Consider the following 26,395-nt stretch of genomic DNA (forward strand, 5'->3'; position numbering starts at 1 on the left):
ACTGTTAAAATTTCTAAGAAAATAGTTGGAGCCGTTTTCGAGAACCGTATCCAGGTTTGACCAATTTCCATGTTCTGGACTTTTTACATTGATGAATTCGCAAGCTGAAAAGAGGAATCGTGATAACGGCTAAACAACAAACGAGAACAGAACAGAGAAGTTCATTCACACAGAGGATGTCAGATCTTAGTCACGCTCCACAGCCATGGAGTGGCGCTGACAGTCTGACGTAGCAAAGAACAAAGTGACTTTTGTACCGTTCAGAAGTCTCCCAGTGTTAGAGTGTGTACATGTACACGGCATCACAATACTCAAGCGATTTCAAAAATGTATCACTTGTAACATTAAATAGTAGAAACAAATCACATTTTTGTTTCAGAACATTTCCTCCTTTGTACAGAAGAGTCACTATTATAAGAGGCGATTGTTTTGATTGAAATTAAAATTATATTTTTTTTTCTCTTGCGCCAATCCAGTCCCCGCCCCCCCCCCCCAACCCGAGACTAAAATTCTCTTTAAGGGAATTAAATTATCTACTCAGAGTAAATTAGCTGCTAGTTTGAATAGTTTGTAAATGTTTCTTCTATAAGGAACCCGAAGCAGGCTAGGTGGATATAGGAGGCTATGTGGATATGTTAGGAAGCAAGGTGGATAGGAGGATAGGTGGAAAGGAGGATAAGCGGATAGGCCGCTAGGTGGAAAGAAGGGTTAGGGGTTAGGAGGTTAGGTGAATAGAATGATAAGTGAATAGGAAGCTAGGTGATTAGGAGGCTGCGTGAACAGGAGTATGTGGGGCTAGGTGAATAGGTCGATAGGAGGCTAGGTGAATTGGAGGCTAGGTGGATATGTCGGATATGAGGCTAGGTGAATAGGTCAATAGGAGGCTAGGTGAATTGGAGGTGTGATGTTGCTAGTTCAGGCTGTCTTGAAGTCAACCAATTACTCTGCAATCGTTTGGGTGTATTACGTGTAGTTGCACAACAATACAAACAAGAACTGGCACATCGATTGTAACAAATGAAGAGATGTAGTCAACGATGATGAACAAGTTCACATAGATTTATTCTGATAAAAGGCCACAGTAGAAGTCTCTGTCACTAAACACGTCGTTACCCTGGAGTATTCTAACGCTAACTGATTTTTCCGGTCTCTAACCCAACATATCCCAAACGTCACTAGTCCCGTTCAATATGCGTCTTCTATGGTGCGTCGCTAAATAACTAACCTATATAAATAAGGTGTCTAACAGATTCCTCCCCCCCTTGAAAAAAAAATATGTCAATATTTTTCCACTACTGTCAAGTCTTACAAGGGCATTTTCAATTTAAGGGGAAGACAACAAACATAAAATCTTGACATCTTCATCTTGACTTGACAGTTCCTCATATTCAATGTCAATGTTCATAACATTCCAGAATCATCTTCATTAGTACACAGTTCATCATGGAGGAAAATGTGGCATCTTATGGGCACGTCATACATCACAAATGTTCTTCACTGGCAGTAATCTGATAAAATACAATATTTCAAAAAACAATTATAGACTTTATTTCCACATTGAATAAATTTTCTCCTTACTACCCTTTTATACGCTTTTGTCCATTTTTCTTTTATACTCACCCTTTTCCATAGAACTAACTTTCGTCAATGATATATGAAATGATTCACACAAAAAAAAATATCCATACTTACTTTTAAATGCTTAACATCAAATTTACTTATCTCCCTTTTCCATAACATATAAATGGTGTCAATATATTAATATATATTACATACTCAATATAATCATAGTTTATTTACAAAATTATTTCACTTCAATGTCATTCTAGACAATAGATCAGCTACAATATTCACAGATCCACTAATAGCTTTCACTTCAAATTTATATTCCTGTAGTGCTAAGAACCATCTATATACACGACTGTTTTTCATGCTCTTTTGCTGTATATACTGAATAGGTTTATGATCAGTTAATAATATAAATTTCCTTCCTATTAAATAGCTCTCTAGCTTAGTAATTACCCATATTACAGCTAAGGCTTCTCTTTCAATGACACTATATTTTTTTTTTCTGCCTCTGACAGTTTTCTGCTTACATATAATATAGGATGTAAGTTATCATAGTTCTGCATTAGACAACCACCAATAGCATTACCAGATGCATCAGTTGTGACATAAAATATTTTGTCTTTATCAGGTAGTCTTAATATTAGTTCATGACTAAAAACATCTTTAATTCTGTCAATAGCTTTCACACATTCCTCATTACAGACTACTTTTTGAGGTTTTCCTTTTTTAAGTAAGTCATTTAATGGATTCACTATTTCCGCTAAGTTCTTTATAAACTTTCTGTAATAATTTACTATTCCCAATATGCTTTTAATTTGTCTTTTTGTTGTAGGTATTTCAATATTAAGTACTTTCTTTATGTTATCTTCAATAGGGCTAATCATGTTGTTATTTACTTTATGTCCAAAGAAAATTATTTCCTCCAATCCTATTTCTACTTTTTCTGCTTGAATTGTAAGTCCACTTTCTTTTATTATTTTGAATACTTCTTTTACATCTACCAAATGTTCCTCCCAACTATTATTAAAAATACATATGTCATCCAAATAGCAAATAACATTTTCTTTGTTTCCAATTATCATGTTCATCATTCTATTAAATGTGGCAGGTGCATTTACTAATCCAAAACTCATATAATTCCATTGAAAAATACCATATGGTGTTACAAATGCTGTGTAAGGTTTTGCATTTTCTGTTAAAGGTATTTGCCAATAACCTTTAGTTAAATCTAATTTAGTAAAAAATTTTGCTCCATTTAATTTATGTAAAATATCCTCTATATTTGGCATTGGATATGGGTCAAATTCTGTGATGTTGTTAAGTTTCCTATAATCAATACATAACCTTATATCTCCATTCTTCTTTTTGGCTATCACAATTGGTGAAGCATAAGGAGATGTTGATGGTTCAATTATACCTGATTCTAGTAAATTGTCTATTTCTTTCTTTACTTTGTCTTGTAAATGTAGCGGTATTCTATATGGCTTAAGCTTGATAGGTTTTGGGTCTGTTACTTTAATGTCATGTTTAATAATATTTGTTTTTCCTGGTATGCTGGAAAAAATTTCTTTGTATTCCTGTATTATTTTAGTTATATCTTTTGACTTTTCCTTAGTTAAATTATTAAGATTAATCTTTTGCCAAGTTTGATTCTCTTTTGTTTCTATTACAGGTATTTCCTTAATATCATTTTCATTGTGATTTTCATTTGTTATTATCATCAAGCATTCTTCTCTTTCTGAAAATTTATTTTCTATTTCCTCCTGAATGTTTTGTATTAACTCATCTTCTCTATCATGATACAGTTTTAAATTATTTATGTGATATGTTTTAATTTTCCCATTTATTTCAATTTGATAATTCACATCATTAATTTGTTTTATCACCTTAAATGGACCTTTCCATTGTTTACCAATTTTATTTTTCAAGTCATTTATTAATATTAATACATTGTTTCCTACTTCTAGTGTTTTCAATTGTCTTTTCTTATTTAGATTCTCATGAGCACTTTGTTTGTACTTCTTATTGTTGTTATATGCTTGAGTCCATATTTCTTTCAGTTCTGTTGTGATTGTTGTTTCACTGTCATTATTTACTTTATTCTCATTGTCTATTAGATTTTCTTTGAAAACATCTAATTCATCTCTGGGTTTTCTTCCATGTATTATTTCATATGGTGAAAATTGTGTTGCTTCATGGATGTTGTTTCTATGAGCAAATAGTACATAGTTAATGTAATGATCCCACTTGTTCTGATTATTCTGAATTATTTTTGTTAGTGATCTTTTTAATGAACCACCATATCGTTCACATAAACCGTTACTCTCTGGGTGGTAAACCGAAGAGTATATGTGTTGTATATTGTATTGTTTAGTCCATTTCTTAAATTGTTCTGACTTAAACTGAGATCCCTGATCACTCAATATAATTTTAGGTATACCATGTCTTGTAATTACTTTTTTAGTTATGGCATTAATGATATTCTCTGCACTTGTATTTGATAATGGGATTGCCTCTGGGTATCTACTAAACATGTCTATTACTGTTAGAATGTATTTGTTATTATTTTCAGTTTGAATTAAAGGACCTATTAAATCAATAGCTACTTTCTGAAATGGTTCTGTAGGTTCATCCATTTCTTGAATAGGTGCTTTATTCACTAGGCTTTTGTTAGATCTCTTTTGACATATGTCACATGAGTTTATGTATTTATTGATTGTTGCTTTCATTTTGGGCCAAAATACTTGTTTTGACAAATTCCTAAAACATTTCTTTACTCCCCTATGTGCTGCTAAATTATTATCATGTGTCATGATTAAAACATCTTTCCAATATTTCTGTGGTAAGACAAGTTGTTTTATTTTCTTGTTATCATTACTTGTTTGTCTAAACAATATTTTATTCTCTATACAAAATTTCTCCATTGGATTATTATTGTTTTTATCTGATATTCTTGAATATATTTTCCCAATAATATTGTCATTCATTTGTTCTAATGCAAATTTGGGTATTGTTTCTTTTTCACTTTGAGATATTTGTGTTTCAAGACTATTTTGTGTTTCATTTTCTATCTCTCTTTCCTTAACATCTGTATTTTCTATTTGTATTACATTACTGGTTTCTTCTTCTTCATCATTACTTATTACATTTATTGTATTTTCCTGTTTCTCATCTTTTTTATCCATTGATCTTGTTATTATCATACTTGTTATATTTTGTGTTTCTATGTTTTCATGATTTTGTCTTATGTTTTTGTATTTGTTTTGCCAGTCTTCTAATTCTTTTCTTGAACATTCTTTAACTCCTTTTATGTTTCCTACTAACATATCATATCTCATTTCTGGTATTGCAATGCCATCACAATAACCAGTGAAAAATGGAGTTTCAATGTATACCCTTATAGCTTTAAATTCCCTTACGGTGCCATCTGCTAATTCTACTTTCCTAGTAAACCCTTTATACCAATGAGGTTTGACAAATTTAGTTTTTACTGCCAAAGTGTTACAACCTGAATCCCTGATTAATTCCACCGGAATTCTATCTACAAACCCTGGGTACACTGCAAAATTGTTCCTATTTCCTTCCATGAAATATATCCTATCTGTACCTTTATTTTTGTATTCCCTACTGTAACTCCTATTTCTATAATTTCCCCTGTCATTCCTATCTCTACTCCTATATCTACTGTTATTTTGTTCATTGTATCTATTTCTACTTCCAGACCTACTATTCCCTCTTCTACAGTTAGCTGCTATATGACCTTTTCCTTGACATTTAAAACAGGTTATTTCACTATATTTTCTATTTCCACTATTTGATCTGTTTCTATTTCTACTTCTATCAACATTTTCTTTGGTGTATCCTATTAAATCTACTTTGCTTTTATCCCTATCAGAAAATGGTTTATTTGGATAGGCATTTTTGTATACTCTCATTATTTCTGTTATTTCATCTATAGTTTTTGGATTTCTTTCTCTAATAAAAGATTGTAATTGAGGATCACATTTATTTACAAAGTTGTCCACTAGAATAAAATTTTTTAATCCCTCATAAGAGTTTATCACTTTTTCTAATTTTACCCACTTATTGAAAAAATCCTTTTCCATATTAATAGTAGTTTGGGGTTCTATTCCTAATGATGGTATATTGTCAAAATATTTCTTTCTAAAAGTTGTAGCATTATGACCATTTGCATTCAATAACTCTCTTTTTAAAACCTGATAGCTATCATCAATATGATGGTCATGATTTTGGCATATTGTTAGAGCTTGACCATGAACAAAGTCTATCAGTATTTCAGACCACTCTTCTTCAGGCATATTAAATGTAGACATTTTTGCCTCATATCTTTTCAGAAAATCACCAATGTCATCCTTCTGTTCATCAAAACTTTGTATCTTTCTCTTTAGCCATGTCTGTGAATTAGGGTTGTCTCTTTGTGTGGTAACATTATTTGAGTTATTTGAGTTATTTCTTTGGGTTGTCTGTTCAGTTTGAGCTCTGGCTTGTGCTGCATCCAGTCTCATCTTCTCCATTTTAGCTTCATGCTCTCTAATTTTTTCTCTCTCTTTGTCTTGCCTATCTTGTTCCTCTTTTTGCTTCTCATATTCTTCCTTTCTGATCCTTTCTTGCCTCTCTATCTCTTGTCTTTGACGTTCTTCTTGTCTTTCTATCTCTTCTTTTTCCCTTCTTATTTTATCTTGCCGTTCCATTTCTTCCCTCACAACTTGCTGTACATAAGCTGCTAAGTCTTTTCCTTTTAACTCCATGGCCTTTCCATCCTGCATAGCTGTTTCCTTAACCTCCTTAAGGTCCACATATGATGATGTAGCCATTGTGTTTTATATTTTATATATATTTTTACTTAGCCTATATTGGTTATGGCTATACTTTAAATTTATTTTATATTTAGGTTTTTACACACTTTTATACCAGTTTTAAGTGTTATGTCTCTATCTATTCTATAGATTTAGTAAATGAGTAAATCTAGTCTGAGTTATATTCAAATCTGTATATTAGGTCTAGTATCACCCAAATTTAAATCTGGTATATTATAGTATATATAATAATACAATTTAGATCTATAGTTATCAAGAGCACTATGACTATTAGTATGAATAACTATGATCAATTTTAAAATCTGATGTGACTGAAGTGTCTAGCGTGGACTCTAAGACTGTCTAGAGTCTAGATCTATAGTAGATTCTTATACCTGAACACCGACTTACGGGAACTAGGTCAAATTTTTATTTTATTTTTTTATTTGGTGACGGTTTAACTTACAAAAAAACTGAAAGCAGATTCTTATTCTGCAACTAAAGGACTATAAAAATAGCTGTATTCCTTTGTATTACCACTCATAGTCAAGATTTTATTTTAAAATAAAGTGGGTCACTTCATGCTCCTATATTGAACGCAGTTTTTGGGCTTTCTCCTCAATTGGACAGTGAGCACCGTCATTGTACACCACTATGTAATTGCTAATAAATTATATCTGTGTTACTTAATTTTTTTTAGATTGTATTAAAAGAAGTAGATTCACTTTTGCAATATGTTTTTATAGTCTATTTCCTCATATACTCTCTCTCTGTCTCTCTCTCTCTAACTCTATAATATTATAGAATATAGATCTATATAGAATATATATATATATATATATATATATATATATATATATATATATATATATATATATATATATATATATATCGTTTATAGTTTATTATTTATATACCTATGTAATCTATGTGTAGAAACAGACAGAAATAAATCTATATAGATTATATATCGATAAATTAATTATTATAATTTAATAAATAAGATATTTTCAACTAGGCTACATTGGCTACATGTATTTCCTCTGTCTTTCTTTTAATTGCCATCCAAGGACCCTCTTCTTGTTTTCATAAGTTGGATGTTCGTTTTGTGACACATTAACACCCCCCTCCCTCCCATAGATGCTTATAATTCTTTTCATGACTCTCTCCCCCTTCCCTCCACTGCCTGTTGGATAGTTTGTGACACTACAAGCTGAGTGTATACTTCTCCTCACTGCCAGCTCATCTGGAGTGATCACCTGCAGTGGGCATGGTCTCTGGCTTCAAATTAGCAGCCCGCACTTTTTCTTTCATTCATAAATTATATATTATAGACATCTCGATCTAGGTCAAGCTTATTCATTGAAAAAATCATAGATTTATTAATCCCAATAATATTTCTTATTACGATTTTGCTGTGTCCAATGAAGGAGAATGAGCTGAATTCATTATTATTCGTTGTACACCCCCTTATTAAATTTTATTTAACAGCTAACGGTATAAATGTGATTGGAATGTCTTTCTAAAGATGTTTGGAAGCTTATTTTGATATGCCCATCAGCCTACGATCAAACAGGCTCATAATATAGCCTTCATCCCTTATATGGGTATGAATTGCCGGGGGAGGTTAAAACAACAGCTTTACATACATGGTTACCGAGAATCTAAAAAACTGCCATCTGCTTTGGAAAAACGGAACAAAATTACCGGAACTTATCTAAAATTGGACATGTGCAGTCCCGAAATGTTGATTTTTGCTCCAAACATAAAAACAAATGAATTACAAACAAAAAAAGCGACCCGTTCATTGAAGGAGAATTTGATGGGGTGTCCAAAATATAAGAAGCTAATATAGATCTAGAGTAGATAAAATAGATTTCTTAGATCCAATCCAGAACTTATGGTTCTATTTAACCATACGAAATAAATATGTGTATACAATGTCAAATATATCTTCAACAAGATATATATCTAGAATGTACTACCTTCATTCATCTTTCAATTAATAATATTTCAAATTAGAGTCTAGATGATTTAATTGTACCAAAGAGATGTACAACAATTTGTAGATCTAAATTTAGCCAGACGACAGTGTTTGACTACATAGCCAGTTTCGGCATTATTCTCATGGCAAAATCATATTTGATTTTAACCGCTCAAACTAAAATTATTTTAGTCTGATTCACAGTAAAAGAATCCTACCCGCACTTTCTATCATTAAGTGAAAAAAAAATACAGATCTAATTAAATTAATAAAAATAAATAATTTAAAATAATATAAACAAATGAAATAATTAAATGAGACTATCGCTATGGGTTGGGATATGACAATATGACACACAATGATAACGTCACGAAGTAACTAGGCAACAACGGATATGACGTTTACACAAACAAAACAAATTACAATCCTAAACGTATAATATAGCTTTTCATCTAAATTATGTCTTTACCCCGAACGGGTTTAAGGCTTCAGCACCACCTGAATTTTACTCAGGCTAACATACCAAATTTAGACAAAATCTATTTCTAAGGGCAATCTAAACATACACTAATAAGAAAAATGGCACTTAGCTTTTGATAAGAAAGATCCCTTTGTTCGGACTCCCGAATATGCTAGATCACAACAAATTCCACTGCCTCTCCTCCAGTTCTGACTCTGTTCTCCGGTGCTACCAGTATCCCACGTAATGCCACAGATGTCCTGATATGCCACAGCAAAATGTTTCAGTTTCTTCGGCGACTGTTGATGACCGTATGTGTAGTTCCGACGACTTTGTGTACACAGTTACTGACGAATAGGTTAACGGTTCTTCTGGCGATGACTTGATTTGTGTAGACGACTACTGACAAATAACAGTCTCTTGACGGCAACTTGATCTGGACGACTGACGAATAACGAATTTCTTGACGATGACTTGATCTGGGCTGACGAATAACGGCTTTCTTGACGATGACTTGATCTGGGCTGACGAATAACGGTTTTCTTGACGATGACTTGATCTGGGCTGACGAATAACGGTTCTCTAAAATAGTTCACTGCTTCTGCTGCTACTCTGGTAGTACGACGAAGTTTGCTGTTGTACTCTGCTTCACTAGACCAAACTGTCCAATGTAGACTAGGTGAGACCAAGGTCACCTCCGACGACGTTCCGTTACACGATTAACGGTTTTCAACGAAATTAAGTGGATGTAGCTGTTTCCACAACTTCAATATCAACAAGTCTAGATATGGTCTAGACCGACGTATACTAAATATATCAATGTTCAGCAGCGAAAAATACGATTTCACTAACCTTCCAAAGGTTAAACACAGTGACCGTTATAAAAGTGGCAAGCAACCGGTTCAATGAGCAAACTGCTCCACAAGAATCTCTCAAAGGGTAAGACGACAGAGCGATTTCGATTTAGTTAGCTACCAAACTTGTAGTACTCACAATACTTCTGACAGCGGGCAAACTGTCCTTCTCGAAACTGACGAGGTAAAACTTGATACTCAATGTGGCTCCTACGACGAAGAAAAAATATGTCCAACAGGTTCACTAACGATCTCTCACCCGTTATGAATGAACGGTTTCTCTGGTTGTAGGTCGATTCAGCATATGAAGATCAGGCTTCGATAATATACTGGTTAAGTAGACCAGACGTTGCGATGATTACGGTCCTGACGAAGGTTACCCTGAGTTAACGGCTCGTTGAACGTGCGATCAAACAGGCGACGACTGCATGTAGATCTAGAACAAAGTCACTCTGCGATGATGCTGTGTTCAGCCGTACTCCGATAAAATCTTATATCTTCGAGTGCACGACCCTCACCTGAGTAAACGTTCTGCTTCGAGGTCCGGTTCGATGTTCGACTTCGAGGTTCGGTTAATCCGGGCTTCGGGCGTCGGGGTCGCCACTGTGATGTTGCTAGTTCAGGCTGTCTTGAAGTCAACCAATTACTCTGCAATCGTTTGGGTGTAATTGTTCGGGTGTATTACGTGTAGTTGCACAACAATACAAACAAGAACTGGCACATCGATTGTAACAAATGAAGAGATGTAGTCAACGATGATGAACAAGTTCACATAGATTTATTCTGATAAAAGGCCACAGTAGAAGTCTCTGTCACTAAACACGTCGTTACCCTGGAGTATTCTAACGCTAACTGATTTTTCCGGTCTCTAACCCAACATATCCCAAACGTCACTAGTCCCGTTCAATATGCGTCTTCTATGGTGCGTCGCTAAATAACTAACCTATATAAATAAGGTGTCTAACAGAGGCTAGGTGGATATGTCGGATATGAGGCTAGGTGAATAGGTCGATAGGAGGCTAGGTGGATTGGAGGCTAGGTCCATTGGAGGCTAGGTCCATAGGAGGCTAGGTCCATATGATGCTAGGTGAATTGGAGCCTATGTGAATATGAGGTTAGGTGAGTAGGAAGCTAGGTCAAAACGAGGCAAGTTCCATAGGAGGCTAAGTCCATAGGAGGCTAGGTCCATAGGAGGCTAGGTGGATAGCAGGTTAGGTGGATAGCAGGTTATGTGGATAGGAGGCTAGGTGGATAGCTGGTTAGGTGGATGTGAAACTTGGTAAATGGGACGCTAAGAGGCTAGGGAGGAAAGAATATTCTAACGACAGAGTTACAACACAGTACCGCCCCTTTCCTTCCATGTCAATACTTGCCAACTAACCGATTAGAATAGCATGTCAGTTCAACAAGAGTTTACATAGCTGTGATATCCATCATACGACCAGCGGGCCATATCCAGCCCTTGGCATGATTCTCACTTTCCAATCGAAACATCTGCTAAAGTGCACGTTAAACTAATATATTATATTAACCCGTCAGAGGCGTGTCTAAAATTTCATGCCATCCCCCCCCTTTTTTTTTCCTCGGATCTAAAAATAGTTGGCCTCACAATCATATTAAAAAGCAATAGAAAAAAGAAAACGTTTTATAAAAAATATTTATCTAAGGGAATGAACCGCTAATTACTGCCATTTATCTGAAACATACGGGGTTAATCTACCTTTCTGCCATATAACATAAAATTAGTTAATTAGTACTAAGCGATTAATTAATTGGTTAATTTTCGGATTGATTCTTGTATTGTTGTCGCTGTTGACATTGTGTTTATGTGAATGTGTTTGTTATTAGTATGTAGAGTTATTCCCCTTGGTAAGAAAGGTCATATCATAGTGTTGTGTGTAACCTCGTACAGCGAGGGTGTGTAAATAAATAGACTGATGAATCTGGCGTGATAGTGTTGGCGTTGTGTATGTTTATTAATAGAGGTTTTGTAAAAAGAGAGAAATATTAGTGATGTATTAGATTCTAAAATTCAAAACTCTATTTCACACCAGTGAAGGCAAACCAACACACCCTAACTAAACACACTCACACAGTACTCACGCGCTTCTCGACCTTGACATACAGCTCTCACCAGCTTTCGCCAGCCAGTATTTAGCACTCGTCTATTACAGGGGCGGACTGGGTGTCAAAACCGGCCCGGGCATTTCTATACAATCCGCCCCACAAGTTGTATGCCACATAATGAGCGACCAATCCTACCTGTCCTCAAAATCATTGTGTAAATTTTAACAATGTATCCAAGTAGTTAGTATATGAATAATTTATTAGATGTTTTTGAAACTATCTGATAAGCCAGAGGTTTTTTTGGGGGTCGATTGACGATTTTCCAGGGGTTGCCTAAGACCATAGAAAATATGGATTGCTTTTTTGTCTATTTTGCTGTGTGTTTGGGGAGGGGGGAGGGTTGCGGCCGAGTGGGAGATTCTAAAAAGGGGTCGCCGAGCTTAAAAGGTTGGGAACCGCTGTATAATAAATATAAGGGCTATTACTAAATGATCAAAGTATAACACTTGGAATGGGGAATCTCTTATTGTGAAAAGTTTTTGCTACCATACACATTAGCATTCACATTCAAGTCATCTGAAGATACCGCATTTACAAATATATTGTGTATGATTTACTTTCACTCCTCGCCAGGCATATGAACTCCAACTCTTCCTCTTCCATTATATTAACTGTCCATCCCACAAGGTCAAGGGGGACGTGGTGGCAGAGTGGTTTAGCGCCTACGAACCTGGGGTCGTTGGTTCGAATCTCGTTGAAGGATTTTGAATTTCGGGATTTTTCGATCGCCCCCGGGTCCACCCAACTTTAACGGGTACCTGACGTTAGTTGAGAAAGTAAAGGCTGTTGGTCGTTGTGCTGGCCACATGACACCATGCTCGTTAACCGTTGGCCAAAGAAACAGATGACCTTAACATCATCTGCCCTATAGATCACAAGGTCTAAAAGAGAACTTTACTCTCATATACTGGTTTCTCAATAACTTGTTAAACCTAGTTTGCATCTTAAAGCTGGCTACGCACATACACAACAGAACATGCCTGCTTGTTTTTAATATCCTTACGTTCAGTAAAACGAATGCTGTTAAGGTAATCTTATGTTCTAGCAAAGCCTCTTTGTATTACGACTTAAGTCAATAGCTTTGTCGTCTTCGATAAAGCGTTTCTTATGGCGTTAAGCCTGTTCATTCGTTAATGCTGTCATCATAAAGTTGGTGAATGACAATAATCAAAATTAGACTAAATAGAGGCCAGACGTAGATCTAGATTTAAATGTATTAAACAAGTTGAACAAAATTCATATCTATAAAAACATGAAGATATAGCTTATCTTTTTACTGCTTTGGCCAGGGATGGGCAACCTTTTTCTATCGAGGGTCGCATTAAACAATTTTTGGGAATGGGGGGCCGCATAAATTTATATGAAATATATAATTAAAAATAATTAAAAATACGCTAGCTAATGGTGTATAATATCTTTTAATTCAAATTTATTCTGTTTTATACATTTACATATCATTTTTTAACGATCCCAATTATAGAATTACAGTAAGTAATAATGTCTTTACGTATGATTCAGTTAGGACAAGTAATAGTGTCTTAAAAGTCAATGTTTGAACAATTCCTTAACAGAATTAAACGACTTAAAGATGTTTCAACTGAATAAAGAAGTGTTTTACGAGTTCTACACATTAATATTCCTAAAACACTTCTGGGTGTAAAACTGTTAAATATTGATACAAACTATAATCTAATTTTACTTCTATCATTTAACAGTAACTAGATCGAACATTTTTCTGGCCTTCTAAGTAACAAGGTCAGTAACCAGTGCATCTATTTCTAAACTTTTAGCTGTTTCTCACTCAATGGAAAGAACACAAATTGAAGCAAACCTGCTCTGTGTCATAAAAATTCTTAAAAACCTGCTCTGTGTCATAAAAATTCTTAAAAACCTGTTCTGTGTCATAAAAATTCTTAAAAACCTGCTCTGTGTCATACAAATTCTTAAAAACCTGCTCTGTGTCATAAAAATTCTTAAAAACCTGCTCTGTGTCATACAAATTCTTAAAAACCTGCTCTGTGTCATAAAAATTCTTAAAAACCTGCTCTGTGTCATAAAAATTCTTAAAAACCTGCTCTGTGTCATAAATATTCTTAAAAACCTGCTCTGTGTCATAAAAATTCTTAAAAACCTGCTCTGTGTCATAGAAATTCTTAAAAATCTGCTCTGTGTCATAGAAATTCTTAAAAACCTGCTCTGTGTCATAGAAATTCTTAAAAACCTGCTCTGTGTCATAGAAATTCTTAAAAACCTGCTCTGTGTCATAGAAATTCTTAAAAATCTGCTCTGTGTCATAGAAATTCTTAAAAACCTGCTCTGTGTCATAGAAATTCTTAAAAACCTGCTCTGTGTCATAGAAATTCTTAAAAACCTGCTCTGTGTCATAGAAATTCTTAAAAACCTGCTCTGTGTCATAGAAATTCTTAAAAACCTGCTCTGTGTCATAGAAATTCTTAAAAACCTGCTCTGTGTCATAGAAATTCTTAAAAACCTGCTCTGTGTCATAGAAATTCTTAAAAACCTGCTCTGTGTCATAAAAATTCTTAAAAACCTGCTCTGTGTCATAAAAATTCTTAAAAACCTGCTCTGTGTCATAAAAATTCTTAAAAACCTGCTCTGTGTCATAAAAATTCTTAAAAACCTGCTCTGTGTCATAAAAATTCTTAAAAACCTGCTCTGTGTCATAGAAATTCTTAAAAACCTGCTCTGTGTCATAGAAATTCTTAAAAACCTGCTCTGTGTCATAGAAATTCTTAAAAATCTGCTCTGTGTCATAGAAATTCTTAAAAACCTGCTCTGTGTCATAGAAATTCTTAAAAACCTGCTCTGTGTCATAAAAATTCTTAAAAACCTTCTCTGTGTCATAGAAATTCTTAAAAATCTGCTCTGTGTCATAGAAATTCTTAAAAACCTGCTCTGTGTCATAGAAATTCTTAAAAACCTGCTCTGTGTCATAGAAATTCTTAAAAACCTGCTCTGTGTCATAGAAATTCTTAAAAACCTGCTCTGTGTCATAGAAATTCTTAAAAACCTGCTCTGTGTCATAGAAATTCTTAAAAACCTGCTCTGTGTCATAGAAATTCTTAAAAACCTGCTCTGTGTCATAGAAATTCTTAAAAACCTGCTCTGTGTCACAAAAATTCTTAAAAACCTGCTCTGTGTCATAAAAATTCTTAAAATATTTTTTCCTGTCAGATTTCAATATTCATAGCAATTTTTAAATAAAGCCTAATTAGAGGTTTTTGTATAAATATAATGATGATAACTTTCTTTAAGAACTATGAACCAGATAAATACTAAGCACTGGTTACAGATTGATACTATTCCATGATCAATTTGGACATCTATCTACCTTCTTGATCTTTGTTATAAACCTGCTCTCCAATTCGGTTTGGCCATTCATTGTAATAGCACAAGCACGAGACCTATGATGTTTCTTTTGCTTGCTTAATATTTAATGATACTTTTATTCTGTTGTAAACATTTACAGAGCATAATACAGAAGACAACACAACAATATGATGTAGACTTATACTACTAGGCATTCATTGTATAACCATTGTGGGATCGGATACATATCTTTTATAACATTTCTTAAGTCTGTTAAGATCTTAGACTTTATGCCATTATATGGCCCCTGCGGCCCGTAGTAAAAAATGTTTAACGTATTTTAAATACAAAAAATAAAAGAAACAGATTAAGCTTTTAAAAAAATGAATAATTAGTAGATGTGTCGAAATATTAATTCTTGACCTTCATGACTATCTCACTAGACCTAATTGTCAATGTTACTTGCCCCTTTCCTTATTTTTCTGTACAACACATTCATAGTTTCTACATCTCTCTCTCTCTCTCTCTTCCTCCCACTCCATTCAGTATAATAACAGCCTATTAATACTAGCAATGAACATACATGGGAAAACAAGGGGACGATCTGGCAGCACTAGTCCCCTCGTACGCTTAGGGCTGAACACCAGGACATTAAACCTGATGCAGAACAGTTCCTTACAATTTAAATAATACAAGCTGCTGGTATATTAACTCTAGCTTCAAACACAGAGTTAATGTTTTAAAACTAATATAAAGTTTCTTGCTACGTTTTGGATATTTCGAGGGAGCTTTTCAGATTCTGTATCCCTTATATTTCTACAAAAGTGCAATTTTTTTCTTTAGTGTCATCCAGGGGCGGACTGGCTATATGGGCAAACGGGCAAATGCCCGGTGGGCCGGTACCAAATGGGCCGGTCTGGTCGCGAACAAAGAAAACATCTTTTTTTTTTAAATGCAGACAACTTTAAAAAAAAATACAGCAGAGAGACACAGATGCCCGAACACGTTTCCTTTTTTTTTTTTAAATTTATTTATTACTCTTAATTTTGTTTGAAATTCAACAAGAATTTAAAAAAAAATGTACACTATACACTGTAGCCTACGTATTATCATTTGTAAAACGTTAGACCGTACTTTTTGATATGCACGAGCGGCATTAACTTCAACACTTCTTTGATGTCTTCGAGGTTGTGTTTGGCCTAATTATTTTGCTGGTCGGCATATACGTTTGATGACACTCCCTTTTGTTTTTGCGCCTTCCCTCCCCCGTCTTTTGATCGTTCCATTGGCAGTTAACGAAAAAGCGGGATGAGAGAGGTTAAGTTAGAAAACATTGATATAACGCAGAAAAACAATTGGGGCGACAATTAGCTCTTTAACGGATAAAACAGATACCAACACATATAGAACTAGAAGGAAATGAGAAGGCTGACACACTCGCCAAGAGTGGGAGAACAAATTCACAATTAAATTGCACTCGATCCAGAAGAAATGAAGAAACTAATAGTAAATAAAATAAATGAGTAATGGACAAGCTCTCATGCGAATCACAAGAAAGATGATGTCTATTATAAACTCTAATCTTACGACTCAGGACCGGACACAACAGAATGAGACAACATGTCCTTCAAAACTGTTCACTTTACCATGAGGCCCGTACAATACACTGGCCCCAAAACACGCCAATTGAAAGAAAACTCTATGGAGAGCTCCCTGATTTTGGAAACCACCGCGCAGTTCATCTGGTATATTGGTCTGTCATCTGAACGTTCCAACATAAAAATGAGAACGAGGAAAAAGAAGAAGCTCTTTAACACTAGGCCCCTACTTCATAGGAATCAACTTAAACACACACACAGCCACGAAATTGCAAACCACTCAACTTATTCACAGCTCAATATGAGATTTGTACAGAAAAAGTAAGTTTCCTTTTTGTTTATTTTAATAACATCAATCTAAAAATACTACACTTAAGGCTTACAAAAAAAAATATTATTTAATTTTAAAAAGACAAATCTAGATCTAAATCATTTTTTTACTATTATAATTAATGGCAAACTTATGCTTAGTATAAAGTCATTGATAATGTATAGGCTTACAGCGCTGTCCCATCCGATACTCAATGAAAGGATCCACATATTCACACATAGAAGTTAATTCGGTTCGGCTTCTCTACTCACTTAAAAAGTTTGACAACACTTTCTAATCTATCAATAGAGATTTATGCTTAATTTGAAAACTTACATACTGTATTGGTAGACTTTGTTATAATTGTAGGCTACTCATTAATGCATCACAGAAAGTGACAGATGTATCACCAAAGATCTATCTAGGATGAACATAATGACTCTCTGTACGACAACTCATCGAACATTCATATTCCTGTAGAGAGTACTGTAGACAGCCAACAAGCGACTATGTACACGTTAACATTCATATTCCTGTAGAGAGTACTGTAGACAGCCAACAAGCGACTATGTACACGTTAACATTCATATTCCTGTAGAGAGTACTGTAGACAGCCACCAAGCGACTATGTACACGTTAACATTCATATTCCTGTAGAGAGTACTGTAGACAGCCACCAACCGACTATGTACACGTTAACATTCACCGGTGTAAGTCGACAGTCTCCGATTTCGTTGTACTACGGTTACAGCCTCACGGACAAAAAAAAAGTATTTTGCTTTTACAATAAGAATTTTAAATACAAACAATAAACTTTTTTTTCTTGGCCAGTCTATGGTATATGTATATCTGCCCTTGCCTATAGTGCGCACTAAATGAATAACAATAGGGTTGGGCAGAAAAAAAATTGAATGTTAATTTGAAGCATTTTTATTTCATGAACGTTTTCTCGGAGGTTCTCGTTAATTTATTTGAGTCCAAACATGAATGTAAAGTATAGAGGGGGAGGGGGCCACACTGACACTCATCACCCGTATACTACAACGACATGCATCAATTATACGTAGCGGTCATAAGACAAAACAGAGTCCAGCTTCAGACAGACCATACACATGCACGCAAAACGTCCACAACTTAGGGTTCCACGCATGCGTCAATACCACATCCTAGGCCCGTTATTTGAACAGACAGACAGGTAGAAGACAGACAGGAAGAAGACAGACAGGTAGAAGACAGACAGGTAGAAGACAGACAGGAAGAAGACAGACAGGTAGAAGACAGACAGGTAGAAGACAGCCAGGTAGAAGACAGACAGATAGAAGACAGACAGGAAGAAGACAGACAGGTAGAAGACAGACAGGTAGAAGACAGACAGGTAGAAGAAAGACAGGTAGAAGACAGACAGGTAGAAGACAGACAGGAAGAAGACAGACAGGCAGAAGACAGATAGTTTTAGACACAGACAGACAGGTAGAAGACAGATAGTAGAAGGCACAGACAAACAGGTAGAAGACAGACAGACCGAAGACAGACAGGAGACAGGTAGAAGACAGACAGACCGAAGACAGACAGACAGGCAGAAGACAGATAGTTTTAGACACAGACAGACAGGTAGAAGACAGACAGACCGAAGACAGACAGACAGGTAGAAGACAAACAGACAGGCAGAAGACAGATTGTTGAGGACACAGCCAGACAGACAGGTAGAAGACACAGACAGACAGGTAGAAGACAGACAGACCGAAGACAGACAGACAGGTAGAAGACAAACAGACAGGCAGAAGACAGATTGTTGAAGACAAAGCCAGACAGACAGGTAGAAGACACACAGGCAATAGAAGACTCAGACAGATTGGTAGAGGACAAACAGAACGACAGACAGACAGGTAGAAGACAGACAGACAGAAAAACAGGTAGAAGACAGACAGACAGTTGGAAAACAGACAGACAGGTAGAAGACAGACGGACAGGTAGAAGACAGATAGAAGACAGACAGACGGAACACTAGGCTCATAATCACTAGGTCCCCCTACTGAACAATTCTAGCACGCACTCCAGGACACGAGAATACGCAACGGACGTGAATAACTTCTCTTTTGAAGGACCGTCTGTGATTCATAAGATTTAGAAGACAGAAGACAAATTATTTAATTTAAAAAAGACAAATCTAGATCTAAATCATATCTTTTTTACTATTATAATTAATGCCAAACTTATGCTTAGTATGAAGTCATTAATGATGGAAATTCTTATAATAATTATAATAATTTATAGGCTTATAGCGCTGTCACATCAGATATTTAATGAAAGGAGATTTATATTTTCAATATTGGGTCATGATATATTCATATACAATTCGCGTTTTTGAGAATGTACTTGTAAGTGCCTCTCTAACCGTTCTGCATTCTCTTCTTTTAATGGAATGGGTTGCCTGAGTCAGCCAGGAAAAGTCACAGATCAACATGCAATGCGTAGGACGTAACTATCTTATTTTTTGAAGAAACGTCTGCAATCTATAAGTAATACCAAAAAAGTTTCAAACTCATTAAGGCTGCTATTGTTCAAATCATCACTTGCCTCAGACCTCATAGTCTGAAAAGGAAACTTTACTTAATGCCCCAGTCCAGCCAACTTAAGTAAACTACAATCACCGAATTTCCTAACCGTAGCCAAAAGGGGTTTTGTGGTTATCCCCCCCCCCCCTCCAATACAAAAACTAAAGCAAAACTATAGTTACCATTTTCTACCAGTCGCTGGACTCCTTTAATTAAGTGCAGTGAATAGCAGATTTGGTTTATGAATTTTTTGCGGAAGAGTAGCAAGCTAATTGCACTGTAGATAGGCTACCTCAGAATATGCATTTTTTTAAAGCTTAAAATAACGGAAATAATGCTTGGATCTGGGACGAAGCCTCGGACCCAGCTGGGGGAGCGCTGACAGCGTAGCTGTTCTTGGTTGTGTACTGTCTTTCCACTAATTAAAAGAAGAACCTACTCTAGGCTAAACAAAAACGCCCGAAACAATGAAAAGTCGGAATGTAATGAAGATTAATTACATACATATACATTGCAGAGGGGGGTAGAAAAAATCCCCTCCACCGAAAAACGCCGATGATATGACGCCATTCATTTGTGGGCCGGTTTATATGGTAATCCCCGGGCCGATTCTGATACCCAGTCCGCCCCTGGTGTCATCCCTAAGTTCTCACGAGGGCCCCAACTGGTCAAGAGTTATGGGCCCAAGTGCAATCAACCCGTTTGCGCCATTGTTGAGACACCACGGGCAGTGTGCCCTTAATGGTCGTGGGCCCGGGTTTATTGAACCCCTTCGCGCCATGGATGCTACGCTACTGCTCAGAGACGCCCAAAGATCACTGAATAAAAAAAAAAGTTCTTAGGTTACTCTACTTATTTCAGAAGAGTTAAAACAGTCTTATCAAAGTGTCGTCCTGTTTGCTTTTATGTGAAAAATAAACGCCAAATTATTTTTAAAATTCTATTACTTTAAACGATCAAAACAAGACTATATCTTGAATATTCCTGGTCCATTGGGGAATTCGAATTGGGGGGGGGGGCGCCTCTGAGTTTGTGTGATAACATAAACTCTCTTTGTAATATTGTTTTGCACAGCATTCCAGCAATACTTATTATTTTTGCTCCTTCTTTTTATTTATTTTTTTTTGCATTTTGATTCCAATCAACACATTTCAACACTGTTCAAGAAAATAATTGTGATTTGTGAAGGACTTCGTTGCGGGACAAACAAAAAAGAATTCGTATGTGACTGTGGACATGTCCTCTATAGGACTTTGAACGTTGTTGGGATTCCTTTGTAGATTCACACTAACGTCGATCTCTATAAGAAATAAATGCCTTAAGTTTCTTGTTTATCGTTTCGTGACGTCTACTGGAAGCACTATAGACGGATGAAAGATATTTACGACTATGCTTTACATTAGCATTAGACTTGAGAAGTGTCGAAATATTTACATGAAATCATGACGCTCAAAGTGTTGCCTTTTAAATATAAATCTTGAAACAATTTACTGGCATTCATGAGCCCTCTCGGTGGCCCTAACTGCCCACTGGGCATTTGCCCGAATGTCTATATAGCCAGTCCGTCCCTGATTAATCACACTGCCCCCCCCCCCATCTCACATACCCCCTCCCCCTTTTTTTATCAAATAAATATCTACGAAATCATCAATTCATATATTCACCCCCTTTCCCTTCTTTTGTCCAACTCTGCTTTGAAGCGAATCATTAAAGGTATTAAAGTAAAGGGGCTGGACAAATTTATGAGAGAGAGAGAGAGGGAGGAGCGGGGCAGACTAAGACTACTTTTATAGGTCAGTAGCCTATATCAGAGAAATCAGTGTTTCTCGCTTGTTCTCCAAGATCTGGTTTGTTTGAAGTAAAAGTTCTTGTTCTTTGTGTTCTAGTTCAACATGGATTATTTTGCTTTGTTCTTGTGCGCTGGATGTGTTGTATTATCTGGTAAATGCTTTTCTAATGCAAATATAGTATACCTTATTTAAAACTGAAATAGCTTTTTTTAATTAAATAGAAAACTTAGTATCTTTGATGCGCTGTAGAAACTACAAAACAATATAGCACTCTTACGGAGTACTGCAAAGATATCACCTACTCTAACCAGGAAACAAGTGACTATCAAAATATTCCATTAGGGGAAGAACCCAATATTTGCAACCAATTATCTAAATAAGTTATTTCCATTTTTCTATATCAAACAAATTAATTAATAAGCAATCATTAATTGACTAATTGGTTGACTTATTAATTGACTCATATTTTATTAGGCTCCATGAATAATAATTTCATAATTTTTTAATACTTATTTCAAGTTTCAACTTGATCCAATAATGGGCGAGGGAGAAATTAGGTGTACATTCTTTTTTTTTTTACCAGGCATCGAGATTGTTGATTAAATATTGGTTATTAAATATTTTGTTTAGTATCGAACAAGGGAAAGTAATTGTACTCGACAGATGTGGTGGCATAAGTTGAATTTGTCATCTTTATACTTTGTGTAGATAACTAGAATAATTAGATCATGGCTTAAAATTTTGAAACTATAAATAGATAAATATAAAAACTTTACTTTTCATAAGCACTTCGCTGGCACAGTGGCTAGTGTGTTGGCTTGAGGAGGCTTGCACTTATAGTCTTATGTTCAAATCTCGTGTGAGGACAGCGCTAGCTGATTCGGGCTTTTAAGTTGTTCCTAGAAAACTTTTTTCTAATGAAAATCACGACGGGAGATGGAAGGGGGTGGGAAGGCAAAGTGGTAATCAAATTGTGTTGACTGGACAACACACTCTCATCATCGTGCTAATAGGATTCCCCGACAAAATAGTGCTGACGAAATAGCGCGAACAAAATGACCCCGACAAAATAGCGCCGACATAGTACCGCCGACAAAGTACCGCCGACAAAGTACCGCCGACAAAACTGCGCGAAATTTCCCGACAAAATAATCTCTCTCTATAATTCTCTTCATGGCTCAACAGTTTGGACACCAAGAAGTAGAGGAAAGATCTCTCTTTTATTTTACAAGTCGGACTAGAGTTACCGCACGAAAAAAAAAAAAGAGGAGGGACCACAAGTAGTATTCACCCGTCATTAAATAGCAGGGCCGGTCTTAACCATTGTGACCAAGAAGTCATGGAAAAATCACTTTTTTTTTTCATTTCTACCCCACGTAGTTTTAGCGGCGAAAAAAAAGAGAGGGAGAGAACAAGTAATCTACTCTATATTCACCCGTCACTAAATAGCAGGGCCGGACTCAACCGTTGTGGTGCCCTATGCGAAACGGAATTTGCATGGCCAAGTTTGGGTAGGGATACGGATAATAAGTGAAAATTAAGCGTTAGTATTAGAAAATAAATTCGTCTTTGCATTTAATTTACTACGTACAGAATTACTTTACGAGCCCTGCGTGTAGCGAAGTCATACTGTATATCTAAAAATTCTATTTCCTACATAGATTACACCCAATAGCAAGAATTACCAAATGTTTCAATCTATGTACGAGAATTATTGACCTCAAGTAATTCTTCATTAGTTTGAGGCGAGAGAAGCTTCTATCACCAGATTCTACAATTGTGTGTTTTGCATAATGCCTTTTTTTTAATCGCGCGCAGGATTGGCGTTTTCCCTATTGAATGACACCCCAAAAATGATAATTTTTGTGTATATATTTGTATAAGTTTTCTAGAAATTTTAATAACTTCTGGAGATTTCCAGGACTATTTCGTAAATTTTACAATTTCAGGAGATTTTCAGAAGCTCCTTGGTAAATCAGGAGGCCGCGGGAAATCTGTTATAAGTTATAACATGGTTGAATTTAATAATTTACACCTAGAATTAGCGCGGGTCCTATGAAAGTGCGGGGCCCACTGCGGTCGAAAAGGATGCAGTGGCCTAAGGCCGGCCCTGCAAAATAGCGGCGTACGCTACCCCGTGGGTCGACTAGCAATTAATATTAGACTAAGATCTTCCCTCGTGCCGTTTGGCACATTGGGCGGCAATCTGTCTCCATAAAATCGGTCTCCATCTTTGGGATGACGATTGTGTTAAATAAGTGCATTGTTGTTCAATGACTGATAGTTCAGCGTGTCCAAATAGGGCGTGGCCAGTGGGAAATTGTATTTCTGTCTTTCAATTTCACCATAAAAAAGTTCCCCGTTTAGATCTTGAGAACTATAGGGCAGATACCGTAAACGTCGTAAACAGTCGGCAAAATAAAAAAACAACAGATCTCCTCTTCAGCATATTATGTTGTAATAAATATGGTGCGTGAGGGCTGAGGTGTAGAGCGCTTGACTTCCGAACCGAGAGTCCTGACTCGAATCTCGATGTGTGGCCGAAAGGCGTAGTACGCCTGGGCATGGCTTGCCTACATAACATAATAATTAATTATTTTTTTTTATAATTAAATAGCTAGTTTTTGTTTTCATTCTTGTGCGTCAGGTAAAAGAAATAATTGTGCAAAAGTTCAGCTTCATTGGAGATTAGGTGACGGAGTAGTAACGTGTACAAACTTATTATCAGACAGACAAAGTGAGTTGATATAAAGCTTTGTAAAAATAAGCATAGTTTATGGCGTATTGTAATCACAGAGGAATAATGGATTATTTTATGGAAATGAGATGAAAGCCTAGGCCAGTGTTTCTCAAACTTTTTTGTCTGGCGGCACAGTAAAAAAACTAAAAAAATTTCGCGGCACACCACGAAGAGCAACAGTTATTTTATAATAAAAAGGAAAAAAAGTATTTTACCTTTTTTGAAGTATTGCATTTAATGTGAAGGGTTTGCCAGTTGTTGTTTTTTAGAGCAAATGCGATCTAATCGAGGCTCCAGAGTCGACAAACAAACTCGTATTTCATCGTCTATTGTAAGAAGTCTTTCTCTTTTCTTAGATTTGATTTCAGTCAATGCTGAAAATCCAAACTCACAAAACCATGAAGATGCAAATGGAAGAATTATTTTGATTGCTTTTAAACTGATTGCAGGATATAACTTGTTGATTGAAATCCAAAACTTATCCAGGCTTTTCTCGGCAAAACTTGACTTAAGAACTGCTTGGTTTTTTAAATCAATGAGCTGCTATGCTTCTTCAGTTTTCAGATTTGTAGCCTCAATGTTTCCAAACGGATAACTGACCCATCCATATTCATTACTTCCAACTGTTGGAAAGTAATGCTGCAATGCTGACTGCAAGTGTGTCAAAATGTCCAGAATTTCGGGGGTGATTTCTTTATCTGAAGCACATTCATTGTAAGTAGGAAAGCAGTCGAAGACTCCTTTCGAGATCTTACTTTGCCACAAAGACAATTTTTCACCAAATGACTTCAGTTTTGAGGATGCAGTGATGATGGTTTCCGATGGTCCTTGAAGACTTAAATTCAATGAATTTAATTTGTCAAATAAATCAGAGAGAAATGTCACCTTAACCCACCAGATCTCGTCATGAATAGAAAATCCAAAGTCTTTTTTTGTTTTCAGCCTCCAAGAATGATATCAGCTCAGCCTTGAGTTGGACGACACCTTTAACACTTTTCCCCTGGAGAGCCAACGAACGTTGGTGTGATACAGGAGACATTTGTAGTCTGAATCCATTGCTTCACAAAGCTCTGAGAAAAGTCGGGATGCAAGCGGTCGAGATTGGATGAAGTTTACAACTTCAATCACTTGATCAAATCTTTCGATAAAGATTTGAAGGCAAGAGCTTCTCTGTGGATCATGCAGTGAACAACTAATACATCTGGATTTTCTTGACGCACAAGAGTGACGAATCCCTTTCTATTTCCCTGCATGGAAGGACAGCCATCAGTGCAAACGCTGACACAGTTTTTCCACTGTAGTTTGAAGAGCAAAATGTTTTCCTTCACCACTTTAAAAATATCTTCGCCTTTGGTCGTAGTTGGTAAGTCTTTTCAAAATAAGAATTCGTTGACACATTTTTCATCCTTTATGAACCGAATAAAAGCTAGCAGCTGGGCTTCTGTGGATTCATCAACTTGAAGAGACCACAGCAGAGACACTTCATCGTCAGTCACGTCGAAGAGTTCGCAGATTTGATCTTGTAAATCTGACAATAAGTCTTCAATTCTGCGCGAGATATTATCATTTGACAAAGGAACTTTTTTAACTTTTTCGGCGGCATCGGGTCCAAGGATAGTTTCAACAACTATTGCTAAAGCTGGTGCAATGACTGATTCAGCCTCTGTGTGTGATTTCTTGCGTTTTTGTTAATAACTGAGCAACCTTATAACTTGCAATCAATCCCTTTTCTGGCAGCTTTAGGTACTTTGTAAGTTTCTTAGCTTGTTTATTTTGTTGAGCGCTGATGTTTTCAACGTATTTTTTCGGTTGCGCTTTTATAGCTGGATATTTTGTCTCCAAGTGTCTCTTCAATTTGCTTGGAACAAGCGCCTCATTCCACAGAATTGCATTGCAGATCAGACAGAATGGCAATGGAGCATCTTCAGGTCCCGAAGATATGAAACCATATCCGATGTAATCTTCTTTGTACCTTCGTTTGGTTCCTTGCTTTTCATTTAACACTTTCGCGGTTTCATTCTTGCTAACGTATTTCTTCATGGATAACAATGAATAAGGCTTAGTGATAATTTGTTATTATTAGCATACACCTACAAAATTTACATGAAACGCATCGCTTATTATTATCGTTACCAATTCAATAACTGCTGTGCGTCTGCTAAGGCGGCCTACATTTGAGTCATTATAATAATATATGTATAGTTAAAAAATTCCATAACTTAAAGAGCTAACACCCCTTTCCGTCATAATGGAGCGATCCA

The 26,395-nt window shown here is 35.9% G+C and overlaps 1 protein-coding gene and 1 long non-coding RNA gene across 4 annotated transcripts in view; one reads left to right on the forward strand and one right to left on the reverse strand.

Annotated features, from left to right (window-relative positions):
• Positions 1-1,043: 1,043 nt before the first annotated feature.
• Positions 1,044-10,647, reverse strand: LOC129928673 (uncharacterized). Its single transcript, XR_008780138.1, has 2 exons — positions 8,372-10,647; positions 1,044-1,508 (listed from the first exon to the last, which is right to left on the reverse strand). It is a non-coding gene; the product is annotated as an uncharacterized LOC129928673 (long non-coding RNA).
• Positions 10,648-21,410: 10,763 nt separating this feature from the next.
• Positions 21,411-26,395, forward strand: part of LOC106060688 (uncharacterized) — a 132,629-nt gene continuing 127,644 nt past the window's right edge. For 2 of the 3 annotated variants that reach the window (XM_056043033.1, XM_056043034.1), the window contains exon 1: positions 21,411-21,545. In XM_056043033.1, coding sequence (XP_055899008.1) covers positions 21,497-21,545 — 49 coding nt within the window. In that variant the 5' untranslated portion in view covers positions 21,411-21,496. The remainder of the gene's footprint in view (positions 21,546-26,395) is intronic. The other variant, XM_056043029.1, reaches the window with a different exon arrangement.

The sequence above is a fragment of the Biomphalaria glabrata genome, chromosome 10, assembly GCF_947242115.1.
Source record: "Biomphalaria glabrata chromosome 10, xgBioGlab47.1, whole genome shotgun sequence".
NCBI lineage: Eukaryota > Metazoa > Mollusca > Gastropoda > Planorbidae > Biomphalaria > Biomphalaria glabrata.